Source organism: Bufo gargarizans, chromosome 2 (genome assembly GCF_014858855.1).
Source record: "Bufo gargarizans isolate SCDJY-AF-19 chromosome 2, ASM1485885v1, whole genome shotgun sequence".
Classification (NCBI taxonomy): Eukaryota; Metazoa; Chordata; class Amphibia; order Anura; family Bufonidae; genus Bufo; species Bufo gargarizans.
The window spans coordinates 31068860-31087911 of record NC_058081.1 but is presented as its reverse complement, the minus strand read 5'-3'; the positions used below and the strand labels follow the sequence as shown (position 1 = coordinate 31087911).

Genomic DNA, 19052 nt, shown 5'->3' with positions numbered 1-19052 from the left:
TTCTAAGCAAGATCCACAAGCTCAGGCGTTTTCACTGGGCCAGGGATCATTTAAAATGGAGTGTGGCAAAATGGAAGACTGTTCTGTGGTCAGACGAGTCACGATTCGAAGTTCTTTTTGGAAATCTGGGACGAAATGTCATCCGGACCAAAGAGGACAAGGACAACCCAAGTTGTTATCAACGCTAAGTTCAGAAGCCTGCATCTCTGATGGTATGGGGTTGCATGAGTGCGTGTGGAATGGGCAGCTTGCATGTCTGGAAAGGCACCATCAATGCAGAAAAATATATTCAGGTTCTAGAACAACATATGCTCCCATCCAGACGTCATCTCTTTCAGGGAAGACCCTGCATTTTTCAACAAGATAATGCCAGACCACATTCTGCATCAATCACAGCATCATGGCTGCGTAGGAGAAGGATCTGGGTACTGAAATGGCCAGTCTGCAGTCCAGATCTTTCACCTATAGAGAACATTTGGCGCATCATAAAGAGGAAGGTGCAACAAAGAAGGCCCAAGACGATTGAACAGTTAGAGGCCTGTATTAGACAAGAATGGGAGAGCATTCCTATTTCTAAACTTGAGAAACTGGTCTCCTCGGACCCCAGACGTCTGTTGAGTGTTGTAAGAAGAAGGGGAGATGCCACACAGTGGTGAAAATGGCCTTGTCACAACTTTTTGGGTATTTGTTGACACCATGAAATTCTGATTCAACATATTTTTCCCTTAAAATGGTACATTTTCTCAGTTTAAACTTTTGCTCCGTGATTTATGTTCTATTCTGAATAAAATATTAGAAGTTGGCACCTCCACATTATTGCATTCAGTTTTTATTCACGATTTGTATAGTGTCCCAACTTTTTTGGGATCCGGTTTGTATTTCACATGAGCCATGTAATTAGCGTTGAGCGAATCAAAGTGAAATGGATTGACTTCGATCCAAATTTCTGGAAAAATTCAATTTGCTATGAATCTGAACTTCCTCTCATTTCATGGTAACAAATACTTTTTTCCCTAAAATGCCAGCTACGCGTGTTACAAAGTGAAAGTAAGAAGCCCAGGAAGGCAATATGACCCATAATGCCACACAGTCAGCCAATCAGCAGATCCCCTGGGATGTCACAGCCCTATAAAAAACAATGGCAATTGTTAGGGGCAGTGTTTGAGCAAGCTTTTAATTGTAGAATATTGGATAAGGACAGTGCAGGGACAGTGTAGGGAGATCGTAGGGAGAGTTTTTAGACACTGTAGGGAGAGCATAAGGAGAGCATATGGAGACTGCAGGGACAGTGCCGGCTCAGTGTAATCACCCTGTGCATCTTGTTCACCTGCTGCACGATTCATTCTTAACCCCTTAAGGACCCATGACGTACCGGTACGACATGGTTCCCGAGTCCATAAGGACGTCATGTGTATTTCCGATCACCGCTGCTCGACGGGCGGGCGGTGATCGGAACCCAGTGCCTGCTCAAATCATTGAGCAGGTACCTCGGCTAAATGCGCAGGGGGTCCCGTGAACCCCCCGTGTCGGTGATTGACGCAAACCGCAGGTCAATTCAGACCTGCGGTTTGCGGCTTTACCTGCGGTTTGCGGCGGCGCGTGGCGGTGCCATCGGTCCCCATGCGGATGTAGGCGGACACGATGGCATGGAAGTCAGCACGATGCCTAAAGAAGAGATCGCGCTGCCTTCCGGTGACGAGCATGTGAGATCCAGCCCCCTGGATCTCACAGGCCGGAAGCTGTATGAGTAATACACACAGTATTACTCATACAGCCAATGCATTCCAATACAGAAGTATTGGGATGCATTGTAAAGGATTAGACCCCCAAAAGTTCAAGTCATAAAGTGGGACAAAAAATTCAGTTAAAAAAAGTTTTAAAAAAATTAAGTTTTCCCCCCAAAAAATTAAAAGTTTCAAGTAAAAATAAACAAAAACATAATTTTCCCAAAATAAAGTAAAAAATAAAATTGGTAAAAAATAGAGGGGGGGGAGTATACATATTAGGTATCGCCGCGTCCGGATCTACCGGCTCTATAAAAATATCACATGACCTAACCCCTCATATGAACACCGTAAAAAAAAAAAAAAAAAAAACTGTGCTAAATAAACAATTTTTTGGTCACCTTACATCACAAAAGGTACAACAGCAAGTGATCAAAAAGGCGTTTTGCCCACCAAAATAGTAACAATCTAACCGTCACCTCATCCCTCAAAAACTCCTCGCCAACTGTAGATAGGTACCATGGTCACTAATGATGGGAAGAATACTCTGTCTGCGCTGCATCAGGGAAGGTTTATCCATGTGCCCTGCATTGCCATCCAGTTCCTGAAGTTTTCCACCCAACTGCAAGATGTCTTAAAAATGTCAAGAAAACTGTAGATTCACTCAACCATTCTTAAAATGCAAAACATGCCCTCCTTGAGCTGCAAAGGCAGAATGGTGTTCCCCTACATCACCTCATATGCGACGTTTCCACAAGTTGGAACTTCACGCTCCACATTTTGAACCAATAGTAGGAGCAGAGGAAACCCATGACTGATTTCTAGATGATGCAGGTGGACAGGACTACTCCACGGTGTAACTTTCACGTTAGACCAGGCATGTCCAAACTGCGGCCCTCCAGCTGTTGCAAAACTACAACTCCCAGCATGCTCTAATAGCTGTAAGCTATCCAGGCATGCTGGGAGTTGTAGTTTTGGAACAGCTGGAGGGCCGCAGTTTGGACATGCCTGCGTTAGACTGTGGCAGTTCATGTTTGACACCTGCTGTTTGCTCAGGCCCTTTGAGGAGGCCACTTTGTCATTCGCCAGGATTATGGGATTATTAGAAGACATGGCACCTACATCTCACGGCCACCTGAGCCCTGCGGAGGCTGAACTGGCACAAGAGGAGGAGGAGGAGGATGTAAACGCCCAGGAATTCAATACAGAACTAGGTGGTTTATCTGTCCAAGCGACAGGAGAGAAGAAGGAGAACCATGAGGAGCTAGAGAGCAATGAAGAAGATGAAGCAGATGACCCTGACAGGCCGTTGCAGTACGCAGTGGAGATGGATGCAGGGAGTCCCTCCGAGTCTCTTGTGCAAATGGCCAGATGCCTGCTGAGTTGCTTGTGTAGTGACAGCCACATTATCATCGGTTCGTCTCTGCCTACATGAGCCATAGCCCATCCTCATGAAGGTCTAACCGGGGGACTCTCTGAGCTCAAGCTACATTGTCATAACTGCTGGAGGGGAGTGGAGGGCAGGAGGAACACCAGCTCCATCAGCAGAAACTTAAGTTGGTATTTTGTATTGCATTATAGTGTGTATTTTCCTGTTGACTCCTGTACCAGGCCTGTTGGGGGTGTAGTTCCTCCTCCTAGGCAGTAGAGGGAGCTAGGGAACCCCCTAGTATATATAGTTAGGCCCAGACAGAAAGGGGGAGTGCAGTTTAGTCCAGGAGGCTAGTCAGTGCAGTCTAGCCTGCCTGAGTCCCTGAGCAAGCTCAGGAGTAAATTCTTTTTTTTTTTTTTTTTTTTTTATATCTCTTTATTTCCATCATCTCAACAAGAATAGAAAAAATTTCAACATGATAAAAAATTCCATTTTTAGTATATCCAAAAACATACCAATTTTTCCTATACATAAACATATATCTTCATTCCCCATTTACCCGCCCAGCACCCTTATGTAAAGTAAATTCAGGGGAAGAGTTTGCCTCCTGAAGTTCCTTTTAAAAGTACAGTGCATAGCCAAGTTTTACCCAGCCAAACAGAGAGCTGAAGGGCAGAAGGATATTCGACAGCAAGGAGACATATGCCAGAGGAAGGTTTCCCTACCCAAGGATAAAGCCAGCTATAGGGCATACGGGGCTTGGAGAAAGCCAGACAGGAACTGAGGAAAAATACAGCCTGATCTGTAAGTGTTATTCCCTCTGACTATCTTGCAAGGACTTTGCCTGCCGTTTTATATAAAGCCTGCCTGTTACAACCTTTTACATGTGGAACTGACTAAAGACTGTAAATAGTTGAACTGTTCAGTAAAAGGAAGTTCTGGTTCACTGCAACTTGTGTTCCTCAATTATTCCTACAACAAATCGGTGTGCCACCGTTACCGGCACTGACGTCACGAACTTAAAGGGATCTTGCCACCGACACATTAAACCTGCAACACCCAGGGCACCTCACCTACCACTTGGCCTGGTCCCTATACATAGAGAGTGCCCCAGAGGATCCATGTGCCAGCCTCTCCATCACTGCTGTACGCCTGCCTAGGGTATATAAAAAACTGTGAGTACCAAAAACACCCTCGGTTAGTAACTACCCCTGTGACCTCACCATCGCTCACCCTGCAGGGCTGCGTATTGCAACTCTTCATGGTTTTGCCACGCTCACCAGTCTGTTACGAGGCCACTAGTGTCCCTGTTTGGATGTGTTGACATCACAGTTTATTTTTCTGTTCTTCTGATCCCTCAAAAGAACAGAAAAATAACAAAAAAATGTTGTTTGAGCGTCCATAAGGCCTCTATCACACAGTTAGTATTTTGCATCAGGATTTGATCAGGATTTCAAAGCCAAAGGCAAGAGTGTGTCCAAGACATGCAAACTACAGGATCCACTACTTGGCGCTGCCTCCCTGACCTTATTTTGTTCTGCTAAAGATTTACTGGGACACCTTTTTTTTATTGAAGGATTCTGTATGCTTTTCTTTAGGTTTAGCTACAGGTTAGCAAGGACAGTTGGTGGCCTGCATGATGATGCGCACGTCCCATATATGTGACCTGCCTGTCATTCTGACGCACAGTAACTTTTTTGCTACCAGAAAAGACTAGCTAGAGTATGCTTGTTGCTGCAATGCACAGTGATGCACACAGGATACATTCCCCCTAAAGTTTAACTGCAGTCCAGGATAGACCTGGACTGCAGTGAGTAGAAGCTAATTTTTGGGAGAAATTCGGTGAGGCAACCTAATCGAATTTTTGAAAACTTTGCTCATCTCTACATGTAATGCTAGATTTGTACCTTGCAATGACTTCACCCAAGTAAAATCTGCTGTTTTCCAGGGGAGTTGGGAACCTGACTTGTGGTGATGAGCTAATGACCGTGGTGGGTAGATGGGGTTTTCCCTGAGGAGAAAACTCCATTCAAATTGTATGACATTTTAAGAAAGGGACTATTTGTTTTTTATCTGGCTATAGTGCTATTCTTGTCCATGGTCTGTGTCTGGTATTACACCTTAACCTCACTCTCTTAAATCTAAAGTTCCAGGCAGAGCCTATAAACTAGAAATAACAATGGCAGTCAGGTATGACATAGATTTATGTATCCTCCTAGGTAGGACTGGAATCCAAAATCGAAAGTACAGACCCTTGCTGGACATCAAGTATTGGAAAATATCCATGGAGGAAGAGCAATGTCCAGCTCAACATTGCTCTTCTACCATGGATAAGTGAGGTGCTATTTCAGGGTTAAAGGGGAGGCTATGTTAAAATAATGAAAAAATAAAAAATAAAAATATATATATATTTATATATATCGTTACATCTACTATCCTCAGAGTATCTGGCAAACTTTTCTTCTCATTGTCTCTCTTGAGTCCAAAGACCACAAAGGATTTTCCTTTAAAAGGTTCACCATAGAGATAGCTGATGAGATAAAACATAACAGATTTTATTACCAGTCACATTAATATCTCCTCCACAGATGTCACCAACAGTTGGATCTCATAGAAAAGTACCCGAAACATCTCTAGAGCTGCTGGAAACTCAACATGACCAAAATGCTTCTACTCACGTTGCCTCTATGTCCACCCTTAGTTCTTCGTCGTTAATGTAGAAAAATTTCTGAGATGCGGTCACTTTTATTTCAAAGCTTGGTAGAACTGAAATAAATGTAAAAAGGAACATGAAATTAGGACAGTTTTACATCCATGTAAAAGTCAATCTTGCAATACCACACCTAACCATGTCGTGTGCTGTTCAGGGAAAACTTGAGTGAGCAATGCAAAGAAAAAGACTTATCATTAGGACATGTACCATTAAAGCGATCTCTATAAGACGGGAACCTAACACTAAACACTACTGCCTCTTATGTGCCTTAATGGCCACCATAAAATTCAGGGAGTGCAGGTTCCATATGCATGCTGGGTCCACTCTGCTTTTTACCATTTTTGGTGCCTTGACGTTTGGCAGATGGGCCCAAATAATTTTGTACAAAATGTATTTGCCAAGAATCTCAAATTTGCTAAATAAACGTAGCATTAGCACCAGAATGTTTTCTATAATTATGGCATTATTATATATTTTTTTTGTTTGCAGAGTGCTGCTGCATGGTCTCTTTTTTCCTGTATGTTTCTAGCCATGGCAGCGTGCACCTGCACATTGGGATGTGCTGACTGACCCCCTTTTTTTGCAGTTGTACTGGAGCTGGAGGTGTGGCTGACTCCAGTTGGTCTTGCACCCCTGACTAGCCTGTCTGCCCCATAGGCTGATTTTAATTAGAGTAAGTATAAAGCTGTAGCCTGCTCTCATTGTATTTATTGGAAGCCATTTGACACCAGGTGAAGTATAGAGTGGGCTCAGCATGCATGTTGGTACCTGCATCCCTGGATTAAATGGAGGCCGTTATGGCACCAAAAATTGTAAAAAGCAGAGTCGACCCAGCATGCATGTGGAACCTGCACTCCCCAAATTTTATGGTGGCCGTTACGGCATAAAACAGGTAGTATTTAGTGTTAGGTTCCCATCTTATAGAGATCACCTTGACGTTTGGCAGACGGGCCCAAATAATTTTGTACAAAATGTATTTGCCAAGAATCTAAAATTTGCTAAATAAGCGTAGCATTAGCTGCAGAATATTTTCTATAATTATGGCATTATTTTACTTTATTTGGTTGGCAGAGTTCTGTTGCATTGTCTTTTTATTTTCCAGATGTATGACTGAGCCACAGACCGTGAGCCACCAGCCCTTTGACCAAGGCACCAGCCTTTGGAGAGGGAGAGGGGGACAACTAGCTCAGGCCTTTTCTCAGCACAGAACCTTCTTCTGCCAAGCAGGGATGAGACTGGAGAAGCCAGCTCAGTACATTGCCTGTATTGTTTTGCACGGGAGTTCCTCAAGTAAAGAAGAACACTTGTTTACTCCAAACTATGACTCTCTGGACTTATTTTCCATTGGTTCACACCATGGCTTAGCAGCCTATGTCCTCCATGGTGTTAGGGGGAACCATTGCAGCATTTGGACCACTCTAAGCCTGACCACTGCACAAAGAGCATCTCTCTTCTAAAGGCACCCGTTCACTTACTCATTTCTCGCAGAGCCTGTTAGTTTTAATAGGCACCTTGTGTCGTTTCACTTCCTGTTTAGTGGGGCTGAAGGGAAATTGAACACACATTACCAGGATCTCCTGCAAATTAGAGCTGACCACTTATAATTCCAATAATAGAACATATCATGATCAGCTTATTTTGGGAGAGCCATTTTATCAAATGTTCAAAGCAGAATACCACATACGAATCAGAGAACATAAACAAGACAACCCTGCTTTGTTCTTTATCCTGTTCTTACCATATTGTTTCACTTCAAATTGTGCGGTATAATTCTGCATCAAAGCGTCCTCGAACTTTGCTGATATGGTCCATAGTCCAAAACTATAAAGAAGACAGGAACATTTTGAAATTACTTTCATCATTGCTCTCATAATAAATATATAATACATTATTCAGAGGATGCTGCCCTCTGCTTCCATGTTTTTGTTTCTCACCTTACAAGATCAGGCAGTTTATGAGACATGGATATGATTCCAGTTTTGGTGTATTGTTGAATTAGATCTCTTTTAATAATGACATTTTCTGGAGTCTATGAAGAAAGGATAGGGTCTTAGTTATACAGGTATGGTCTAGCATGGTTGCCCACCATGGTGCTATTTAGTACATGTTTTCATTTGGTACTAATGTATCACACGGTAATACCACTCGGTCTCCGCCATTTCACTGTGACTTGAGCATAGGGAGAGACGTGACAAGCGCTTATGCGCTAGGGACAGTGTTGCAGAAATCTTTAAATTGTAGAATATTAGATAGGATGAGTGAAGGGACAGTGTGAGAGATCATAGGGAGAGTTTTTAAGTACTATAGGGAGACTGCAGGGAGAGTGCAGGTTGAGTAGTATTACTGTGCCTCAGTATTAAAGGGCGATCTAACATATCACCGTCTGCATCTTGTTGAACCACTGGCACATTCGCAGTTAATCTCTTATTTTATATATTAAATTACTGTGCTTCAGTATTAAAGGCCAGTCTAATATTTGACCGTCTGCATCTTGTTGAGCTGCTGACACATTTGCAGCTAATCTCTTATTTTATAAATAGAATCACTGTGCCGCAGTATTAAAGGGCAATCTAATATATCGCTGTCTGCATCCTATAGAACTGCTGACACAATTCTCATTAAGATCTAATTTTATATATAGAATTACTTTGCCTCAGTATAAACGGGCGGTCTAATATATCGCCATCTGCATCTTGTTAAACCGCTGACACATTGGCAGTTAATCTATTGACCAGTTAATATATCGCCATCTGCATCTTGTTGAACTGCTGACACATTTGCAGATAATCTCTTACTTTATGTATAGAACACTGTGCTATAGTATTAAAGAGTGGTCTAATATATCACCATCTGCATGTTGTTGAACTGCTGACACAATCCCCATTATTCTCTAATTTTATATGTAGTATTACTGAGCCTCAGTATTAAAGGGCGGTCTAATATATTGCTGCCTGCATCCTGTTGAACTGCTGACACATTCGCAGTTAATCTTTTATTTGACATATAGAATTACTGTGCCTCAGTATTAAAGGGCGGTCTAATATACAGTATCTCACCTAAGTGAGTACACCCTTCACATTTTTGTAAATATTTTATTATATCTTTTCATGGGACAACACTGAAGATCTGACCCTTTGATACATGTACAGTAGTTAGTGTAAAGCTTGTATAACAGTGTACATGTGGTGTGCCCTCAAAATAACTCAACACTCAACACATATTGAACTTTACTTAGGTGGCAAAATTTTACCGATAAAATATGCGTATCTTTATTAAAAAATGTAAAAATCTATGAAAATTTTTAAAAATTGGCATATTTTCCTAATTTCAACTGCAATATTTCACATACATACAATAATACTATTTAATATTTTTATCAGAAATATATGTCCACATCTTTACTTTATTTTGGCTGCACTTTTTTTTTATTTAGGAGACTTACCATTTTAACAATAATTAAAAAAAATTTGAAGTACATATTTTTTCCTGCAACAAACCAAGTTTGCAGAGTCTTATAAGTGTCATAATAATAGAACCCCCCCAAAAGTGACCCCATTTTTAAAATAATACCCCTTAACGTATTCATCTATGGCTGTAATAAGTTTTTTGCCCCCTAGTTTTTTAAAGAAATGAATGCTAAGAAGGTGAAAAAAATAAATCAATTTTTTACACAAAATTGTCAATTTAAAGACAGATTTTTTTCTACAGAGCACATGAAAATGAAGACGTACACCCCAAAATGTATCACCCCATTTCTCCTGTCTTCAGAAATATCCCCATTAAGGCCCTAATCTTATGTCTTGACAAACGGCAGGTCCAAAACATGAAGGATCACCCAGTGGCTTTCAGAACACAAAATTTGCTTGAAAATGTTTTAGGTCCCATTGCACACTTGTAATGGCATTGAGCTGCCAAAACAATAGAAAACCCCCATAAATGACCCCATTTTGAAAACTAAACCCCCTAAGGTATTCATCTAGGGGTTTAGTGATCTTTTACACCCACTTAGTTTTTTGCAGAAATGAATGCTAAGCAGGCGAAAAAAATGTTTTTCAGTTTTTACATTGTAATGGCGTTGAGCTGCAAAATGATAAAAAAAACTTATAAATGACCCCATTTTAAAAACTAGATCCCTTAAAGCATGCATCTAGTGATGTAGTAAGCATGCTGAGTGCAAAATTATTATAGGATGAAATAATGAGTAAATATGGTTTTATTCATATTGTTAATACATTTTTCGCAGGAAATTGGAGAAAAAATATATTTAGATGGGTAACCCTGTTAGGACTCTTCCACACAAACGTTTTTTTTTTCTGTTTACATTCCATTTTTTGGGTTCCATATATGGACCATATACGGAACCTTTCATTTCAATGTATACGCAAAAAAAACTGAAAGGTACTCCGTATGCCTTCCATTTCAGTATTTCCGTTCCGTTCAAAGATAGAACTGTTCAATCAGGGGCCAGCTGTTCCGTTCCGCAAAAAACTGAATGCGCACGGACGTCATCCGTATGTTTTGCAGATCCGTTTTTTGTGGACCGCAAAATACTGAAAAAGCCATACGGTCGTGTGCAAGAGTCTTTACTCTCTTAGAAATCCGCCACATTCTTATCTTTGCAGCGCCTACAGATGAGAAGTGAAGCTGTACACTTATAAGGGAGGCAGATTTCTAAAAAGGCATTGGCGAGTTTGGCGAGACTATGTCTCGCCAAACTGAAAAAAATTGAAAAAAACTGAACTGTAGTCCAAGAAAACAGAGCAAAATGTCTCCAACTATTTTGCAAATTCCAGTTTGTTCACAAGATACAATAACACTGATAGGGCTATAATGACAAGCTGACATTCAAGGACAGCGACTGGTCAAACAACGTCTCTTTAGCCCCATCAATCCCTAAATGAGAGACGAACGTGCTAAGTGACGCGGTGCACCATAACAGGCCACTGCCTGGCAAGGTGGAAACTGCTATGCACACAATCAACCAGTCACCTATAGGATATACAGGGAGTGCAGAATTATTAGGCAAATGAGTATTTTGACCACATCATCCTCTTTATGCATGTTGTCTTACTCCAAGCTGTATAGGCTCGAAAGCCTACTACCAATTAAGCATATTAGGTGATGTGCATCTCTGTAATGAGAAGGGGTGTGGTCTAATGACATCAACACCCTATATCAGGTGTGCATAATTATTAGGCAACTTCCTTTCCTTTGGCAAAATGGGTCAAAAGAAGGAATTGACAGGCTCAGAAAAGTCAAAAATAGTGAGATATCTTGCAGAGGGATGCAGCACTCTTAAAATTGCAAAGCTTCTGAAGCGTGATCATCGAACAATCAAGCGTTTCATTCAAAATAGTCAACAGGGTCGCAAGAAGAACCAAGGCGCAAAATAACTGCCCATGAACTGAGAAAAGTCAAGCGTGCTGCTGCCAAGATGCCACTTGCCACCAGTTTGGCCATATTTCAGAGCTGCAACATCACTGGAGTGCCCAAAAGCACAAGGTGTGCAATACTCAGAGACATGGCCAAGGTAAAAAAAGCTGAAAGACGACCAACCACTGAACAAGACACACAAGCTGAAACGTCAAGACTGGGCCAAGAAATATCTCAAGACTGATTTTTCTAAGGTTTTATGGACTGATGAAATGAGAGTGAGTCTTGATGGGCCAGATGGATGGGCCCGTGGCTGGATTGGTAAAGGGCAGAGAGCTCCAGTCCGACTCAGACGCCAGCAAGGTGGAGGTGGAGTACTGGTTTGGGCTGGTATCATCAAAGATGAGCTTGTGGGGCCTTTTCGGGTTGAGGATGGAGTCAAGCTCAACTCCCAGTCCTACTGCCAGTTTCTGGAAGACACCTTCTTCAAGCAGTGGTACAGGAAGAAGTCTGCATCCTTCAAGAAAAACATGATTTTCATGCAGGACAATGCTCCATCACACGCGTCCAAGTACTCCACAGCGTGGCTGGCAAGAAAGGGTATAAGAAGAAAATCTAATGACATGGCCTCCTTGTTCACCTGATCTGAACCCCATTGAGAACCTGTGGTCCATCATCAAATGTGAGATTTACAAGGAGGGAAAACAGTACACCTCTCTGAACAGTGTCTGGGAGGCTGTGGTTGCTGCTGCACGCAATGTTGATGGTGAACAGATCAAAACACTGACAGAATCCATGGATGGCAGGCTTTTGAGTGTCCTTGCAAAGAAAGGTGGCTATATTGGTCACTGATTTGTTTTTGTTTTTGAATGTCAGAAATGTATATTTGTGAATGTTGAGATGTTATATTGGTTTCACTGGTAAAAATAAATAATTGAAATGGGTATACATTTGTTTTTTGTTAAGTTGCCTAATAATTATGTACAGTAATAGTCACCTGCACACACAGATATCCCCCTAAAATAGCTAAAACTAAAAACAAACTAAAAACTACTTCCAAAAATATTCAGCTTTGATATTATAATGCAAGGCACCAACAAACAGACCAGTGATGAAAGCAAAAAGGTGTTTATTCACCAGAAACATAAACGTCCAGGACACTTGCTGGTAACATGGAATAATAACAAAAAACCAGGCAAGGAGATTCCAGGAATAGTCCCAACCAGTGCTGAATGATGCTGTGTACTTGGCAGTCGAGTCACTCCAGATCTTGGGTCCGCTGTAAAGGACAAAGTTCCTGGCAGTCTTCAGTCACTAGGAGTTGTGACCTGTACCTGGTTGAGGGAAAATAACAGTGGGCACTGATCACCCTGAGAGACCTCCTTTTAAATGCCTGCTGACCAATCCCAGGGTGCCAAGTGTCCACTACCATAGGTGAACAAATTGCCCTGCACCTGAGTACAAGGCCTAAGGCAATCACAAGTTGATTAACCCATGGCTGGCTCCCTAATCCACTTTGCTCTTGTTAATCAGTATAATATGCGCCACTGGTCGACGAAGTGCATAAGAAGCGCGTACTCGCGACCGTGTATCCCTTTGCGAACCTGCCCTCGTGCGTACGCACGGACGCATGATTGACTCAGCGCGAGTATGCGAGCGCGTGGACCCAGATGCGGAAACGGAAGTCGCAGGAGACACCGGAGACAACCCTGGCCGCGGCGTCTTGTCACTCGCCTGGCCACTCTGTCCCCGGGACTCCGACGGTCCTCCCCTCCGATGTCCACGCAAACGCATCTCCGCACTGGCTCGCAAAGGGGTCAGTGCTGGTGCATCAGAGACACGCATAACCTGTCCCGCAACTCCACGAGGACCCCTCCTGGTTCCCCTGGAGTGCAAAGCAGGTGAAGATCTTACATTACCCCCCCCCCCCCCCTCGAGGAGGCGGCTCTGAAGACTCCAAGCAAGCTTTCCCCGGATTATCCCGGTGAAAGGCTGCCACCAACTCATCCGCATGCACCTGGCGAGCAGGTATCCAACATCTCTCCTCTGGACCAAAACCCTTCCAGTCCATCAAGTATTGAAGAGACCTTTGGACAAAACGAGAGTCCAAAATTCTGTTCACTTCGAACTCCGGTACCCCTTGGACCTCCAGCGGGGATGGGGTCTGAATGAAGGGAGCGGAGTCGGCTGCCGACTTGAGAAGTGAAACATGAAAGGTGTTCACTCCTCGGATCGACGGTGGAAGAGCAACCTTGTACATAACTCGGTTGATCTTTTGTGTCACTGGGTATGGGCCAATGAATCGAGGACCCAACTTGGAAGATGGCTGACGCAGCGGAATGTTCCGGATGGAGACCCACACCTGATCTCCCACCTTAAACTTTTGCTCTACGGTGCGATGACGATCAGCAAATTTCTTCTGTTGCGCCACCGCACTGCGGAGATTCCGCTGGGCCGACGACCAAATGGGACGTCTATCCTTGAACCATTGATCCACCACCGGTGAGTCAGTGGAGGGTCCGGCCAAAGAAGAGAGTCTTGGATCCCTGCCCCCCACGCACCTGAACGGAGACATCTTAGTGGAAGCATGCTCAGAGTTATTATAAGCCACCTCCGCAAAGGGTAGATACGCTGCCCATTCCTCCTGGCAGTCTGACACGAAGCACCGGAGATATTGCTCCAGGGTCTGGTTAGTCCTTTCCGTCTGACCGTTGGTCTCTGGGTGAAAACCAGAAGAAAAAGACAAATTAATACCCAATCGGGAGCAGAAAGAACGCCAGAAGCGGGAGATGAATTGCACTCCTCTGTCTGAAACAATGTCATCCGGCGCTCCGTGTAATCGAAAGACATGATTCAAGAACAGATCTGCCAATTCTCTGGCCGAGGGCAATCCAGGGAGTGGGATAAAATGGGCCATTTTACTAAAACGGTCCACCACTACCCAGATTACCGTACTTCCAGAGGACCTTGGCAAATCTGTGATGAAATCCATGGAAATGTAAGTCCATCGAGCCTGGGGAATAGGCAGTGGGAGTAAAGTCCCAGAAGGGGCAGACCGGGACGGTTTACATCTGGCGCAAACAGTACATGCCTGGATATAGGCCTTAACATCCACGGACATGTTGGGCCACCACACGTGACGTTTAACAAGGGCAAGTGTTTTTTTAACACCCAAATGCCCGGCAGACTTTGAGTCATGAAGCTGTCGGATGACCTCCAATCGAAGGTTAATGGGTACGAACCATCGACCCTCGGGTTTGTCAGGTGGACTCTCTGCCTGTGAGGGCTCAAGAAGAGAGGACAAGTCCTCCATTACTTCTGCGGCCCCCAGGGCAGCAAGAAAACATTTAGTTGGGAGAATGGTTTCTTAAACAAAAGTCCCTTTTAGAGACCCTCGGGATATTTATATATATATGGCAATGGTCTAATGAGACCTTGAATCCCTGTAGGGGTCCCTAACTGATATTAAAACTTATATCTTTAATGGTTATTAATTAAAAATTGAAACGAAAAAGAAAAAACACGCTCAGAAGAACAGTTATTTAAAATTATCAGTGTCTGATATTGGCTAGGGTTAATTCGGAGTGGTGTGGTCGCGTTCCCTTTAAATCAACGGGATGTTTTGATGGATGTGAATACGTCCCACCTAGTGTTGTGGGATAATATTGGAACCAGCAATTGGATTGAGGGTGATTTGCTTTATTCAGAGTGATTCTTAGTCACATTGCATATGCTGGCTGAAATGTCACTCCTACTATAAGTTCACTGTGACCTTTAGTAACACTCTACTAACAATGTTGCCGTTTCCACTCCTGCAGATGTAGTAGTCAGCTTCTCACACATCGCTATCGCTACATCACCATTCATCCTCTATCTATGCTGGCTCCCTGTCATCTCCCTCTGCTTTTGCTCTAGCGTGTCCTCTATTATCATTCATAGAGGCACGCTGTAACACTATCTGTCCCTGTTAGGGCTCGCTCTCACACTCTCTCCTATGTTTACAATGCTGCTGATTGCAGCGTACTAAATACTTCGTTTCCCTGCCGGTCAGACACTGCTTAAAATTGACAACACATTTCCCTCCCTCCCGACATGTTTCGCCACACCGTGGCTTCGTCAGGGGATAGAGGTGTATGTGTCCGCGCGCTCATTATGACCCTCCTATATGTCCTTGTGGGTCCCGCCCACCTCTCAACGTTCACCATTCCAGCCAATCACTGTAGCCTGCATCAAGTCATTCATCCATGACACAGGCTTCGTTCACCGACGCGCTTCCTGTGCGCTCCTCTCCTACTTCTCCGTCATCTATTTGTGACAGGTAAACAATAATGTTGCATGGTGCATAGGCGGTTCCGATCCATTTGAGATCGCATTGCAGAGGCTCCACCCTATCACCACATTCTCTCCTCCTCCATGACTAATCCCATTAACCCTTTAGTGCCCCACAGTATTATCACTCCATACATACTGTATATCATATAGATATCCTTGGGTGAGGGCACTGTCGGATCAGGACTATGGCAATTATCTATGTTAATGGGTGTATATTATGACATATATCAATGTCAGATTTTTATTATTATTTTATTATTATATAATTCTATACACCACTAACAGGTTTTTAGTGAAGGCACTAACGAATCTGGACTGTTGCAGATGTCTATGTTGATAAATGTGTATTGTGACATCCATCAATGTAACATTTTTATTGCTATTAAATTGTTACGTAATTCTACACATCAATACCAGATTTTAATTGCATAGATGGATGTCATGGTATTCATCTAAGATGGAGGGGGGGGGGGGGGAGCGCAGCCATATCGTTTGTGGCTGGAGCGAGGATAGACCACTTCTTGTATCTTTATTTTGATATTAATATGTAATATCTCAAAGCTGCCTACCTATGGACCATCCACCATGATTTATACCGCTCCATAGACTAGTACTCCTATCATCTCTCTTCGTGGATGTGATTCCATGGCAAGCTGCTTCATTCAGAGCTATAACGTAGTCATATACTAGTGAATCAGTGGTTGCTGGAATGAAATTGGGGTCAAATTATGATTCTTCTAGTTTGTTTTTTCAATATAATATTCAATAATTATTTACTTATAATTCTTTTGTCATTTTTTTTTTTTTTTTTTTTTTTTTTTAGGCATTTGCTATGTATATTTTATTTTAAATGAAGGCCGTATATGAAAAACCCTCATTTAGTCCTCCAGGGCTCAGAGTCTGTAGTTTGTATATCCATCTGGCCTCTTCCTGCAGTAGTTTGGTATCTAAATTGCCTTTTCTTGGTCCTAGAGTTTTTTTCTCCAGGCCCCAAAACTTCAAAACCTCCAAATTTCCACCATGTACATAGGTGATATGTCTATATAAGGACGTATCTTTGCCCGTATTGATGGCACTGATGTGGCCAGATATTCTGCGCCTCAACTCCTGTGTGGTTTTGCCCACATATAATTTGGGACAATTACATGAGGCAATGTAGATAATGCCACTACTGCGGCAATTAAAAAATTCTCTGATCTCATAGATACGTCCATCCATGGGGTTTTTGAATTGTTTTACTTTTGGCAAAAATTTACAAAACGTACAACTTCCGCAAGGAAAAGAACCAATGATACTGGACTTTAACCAGCTTGCATCTATCATTTGTCTTTCAGGTAGGAAGCTGTGAACAAGCTTATCCCTCAGATTTGGTCCTCTCCTATATGTGACGCTGGGATGTGATGGTAGTACATCCCTCAGCTGTTCATCACTGGTAAGTATCCTCCAATGCTTCTTTAAAATCTTCATCACCTGTTGGTTACCACAATCATAGGTCCCTATGCATCTAATCCTTTTGTCTTTTTCTTCTTTCTTCTGATTAATTTTGTAATTCTGAGATATTAATTCATCCCTATTTATGCTTTTGGCACGATTAAATGCCTTTTTGAGGCATTTACGTGGGTAACCTCTGCTCCTGAATCGATTATAGAGCTCATCCGCCTCTTTCTTAAATGCCTCTTCAGTAGCGCAGTTCCTTCTGGCTCTCAGATACTGCCCTGTTGGTATTCCTTTTCTCAATGCTACTGGATGCCAGCTCGTCCAGTGCAAAAGGCTATTGGTTGAGGTTGGTTTTCGAAAGATTTGTGTTAGGATTTGCCCATTTTCGTCCTTCTGGATCACCAGATCCAGGAAGCATATTTGGTTGGGGTGAATTTCAAAGGTGAAGTGCATACCTATATGATTGTGGTTTAACCTGTCTACAAAGGTGACAAACTCATGTTCCTCCCCCTCCCAGAATAACAGAACATCATCGATGAAACGTCCCCAAAATAAAATGTGACTCGTGAATTGTGCCATATTCTCCGTGAAAATTATAGTGTCTTCCCACCACCCCAAAAACAAATTAGCAAAAGTCGGTGCACACGGCGTCCCCATCGCGGTACCTTTCATCTGTTGATAGAAGGTACCGTTGCAGAGGAAGTAGTTGTGAGTTAAAATAAATCTTAATAGTGATAAAATAAAATCATTGTGCTCGTAAAAGTTGGTGCTCTTAGTATCCAGAAAGTGCTTTGTTGCCTGAATGCCCAGCTCATGTTCTATATTGCTATAGAGGGCTTCCACGTCCAAACTTGCCAGGAATGTGGATGGAGATAAAGTAATCCCCCTAATTCTTGTTAGTACATCGGTGGTGTCTTTAATATATGAGGGGAGAGAAGAGACAAACGGCCTCAATATCTCATCCACATATTCACTGGCAGGTTGGCTAAGAGAGTCATTGCCCGAGACTATCGGGCGCCCTGGTATTGGTTGCTTCCTCTTATGCACCTTGGGTAGTGCATAAAAGGTGGGGATCGTTGGGCTTTTATTGTACAGAAAATCCAACTCATCTTTGGATATGAGGTTATTGCCTCTAGCTGTTCTCAGGATCCCTTTAAGGTCCTCCAAATATCTCCTGGTTGGATTTTCAGGAAGGATCTGATATATTTCTTTATCCCCCAGTAATCTGTTTACCATATCTACATAGTCGTCCCTGTCAAGGATAACTATGTTTCCCCCCTTGTCACTAGGCTTCACTATTATGTCTTTGTTGGATCCTAGTTCCTCCAGTGACTCCAGTTCTTCCTTGGTTAAATTCCTAGGGCTCAATTCCCTATTTATTCTCACCTTATTGATGTCCTGAGATACCAACTGGACAAAAGTATCGATTTTCTGAAACTGTGAGAAGGGGGGGGTCCATTTGGACCTTGGTTTGAGGTCCGTAAGTGGGGGAATTATCTCTATACTAAAGCCCTTACTCTCCAGATGTAGGCTCTCCAATACGTCTAAAGCTTCTTGTTCTTTCTGGATAAGTTTTCCAGTTTCTATGTTTGTGCTTGAAAATTGCTTATGCAATGCCAACTTTCGTGCAAAAAGATTGATATCTTTTATCTAGTTGAATTTATTGAAATTCGGTACTGGTGTAAACGTAAGACCTTTTTTTAATAAGGTAATTTGTGTTTCTGTGAGAATCTGTGATGAGAGATTAATAATTTGGGTGGGTTCCACATTTCCAATCCGGGCTATTTCGTGTTGTACCCCCACTTGTCCCTGTCCCTCGGTTGGACATTGCTCTGTCCTAAAAAAAGGGGGGCTATGGGTGGTGTACAAAATAGATTTGGTTGCCCTGGCATATTTGAGCCCAGGTTTGGTAATGTCACTGCATTTGTGCCACTCATGCTTACATGTGTGGATGCAGATGATGTTGTTTCTAGTGGGTTCGGTGCGATGGGAGGTACTTTTGATCTCACAGAGGCCACTTGGTCTGTCTTGTTTTGAGCCCCCATATTTACATTGGAGAATGTAAAGCCACCCAAAAAGGAAGAGGCCCCACTTGCTTGTG

The 19052-nt window shown here is 42.8% G+C and overlaps 1 protein-coding gene across 1 annotated transcript in view; it reads right to left on the bottom strand.

Annotated features, from left to right (window-relative positions):
- LOC122925555 (complement C3-like) overlaps nt 1-19052 on the bottom strand; it is a 300847-nt gene that overhangs the window by 211553 nt on the left and 70242 nt on the right. The window contains exons 5-8 of the mRNA XM_044276913.1: nt 7744-7838; nt 7548-7630; nt 5775-5862; nt 5524-5626 (exon numbers count right to left, since the gene is read on the bottom strand). Of these exons, the coding sequence (XP_044132848.1) occupies nt 5524-5626; nt 5775-5862; nt 7548-7630; nt 7744-7838 (369 nt within the window). The remainder of the gene's footprint in view (nt 1-5523; nt 5627-5774; nt 5863-7547; nt 7631-7743; nt 7839-19052) is intronic.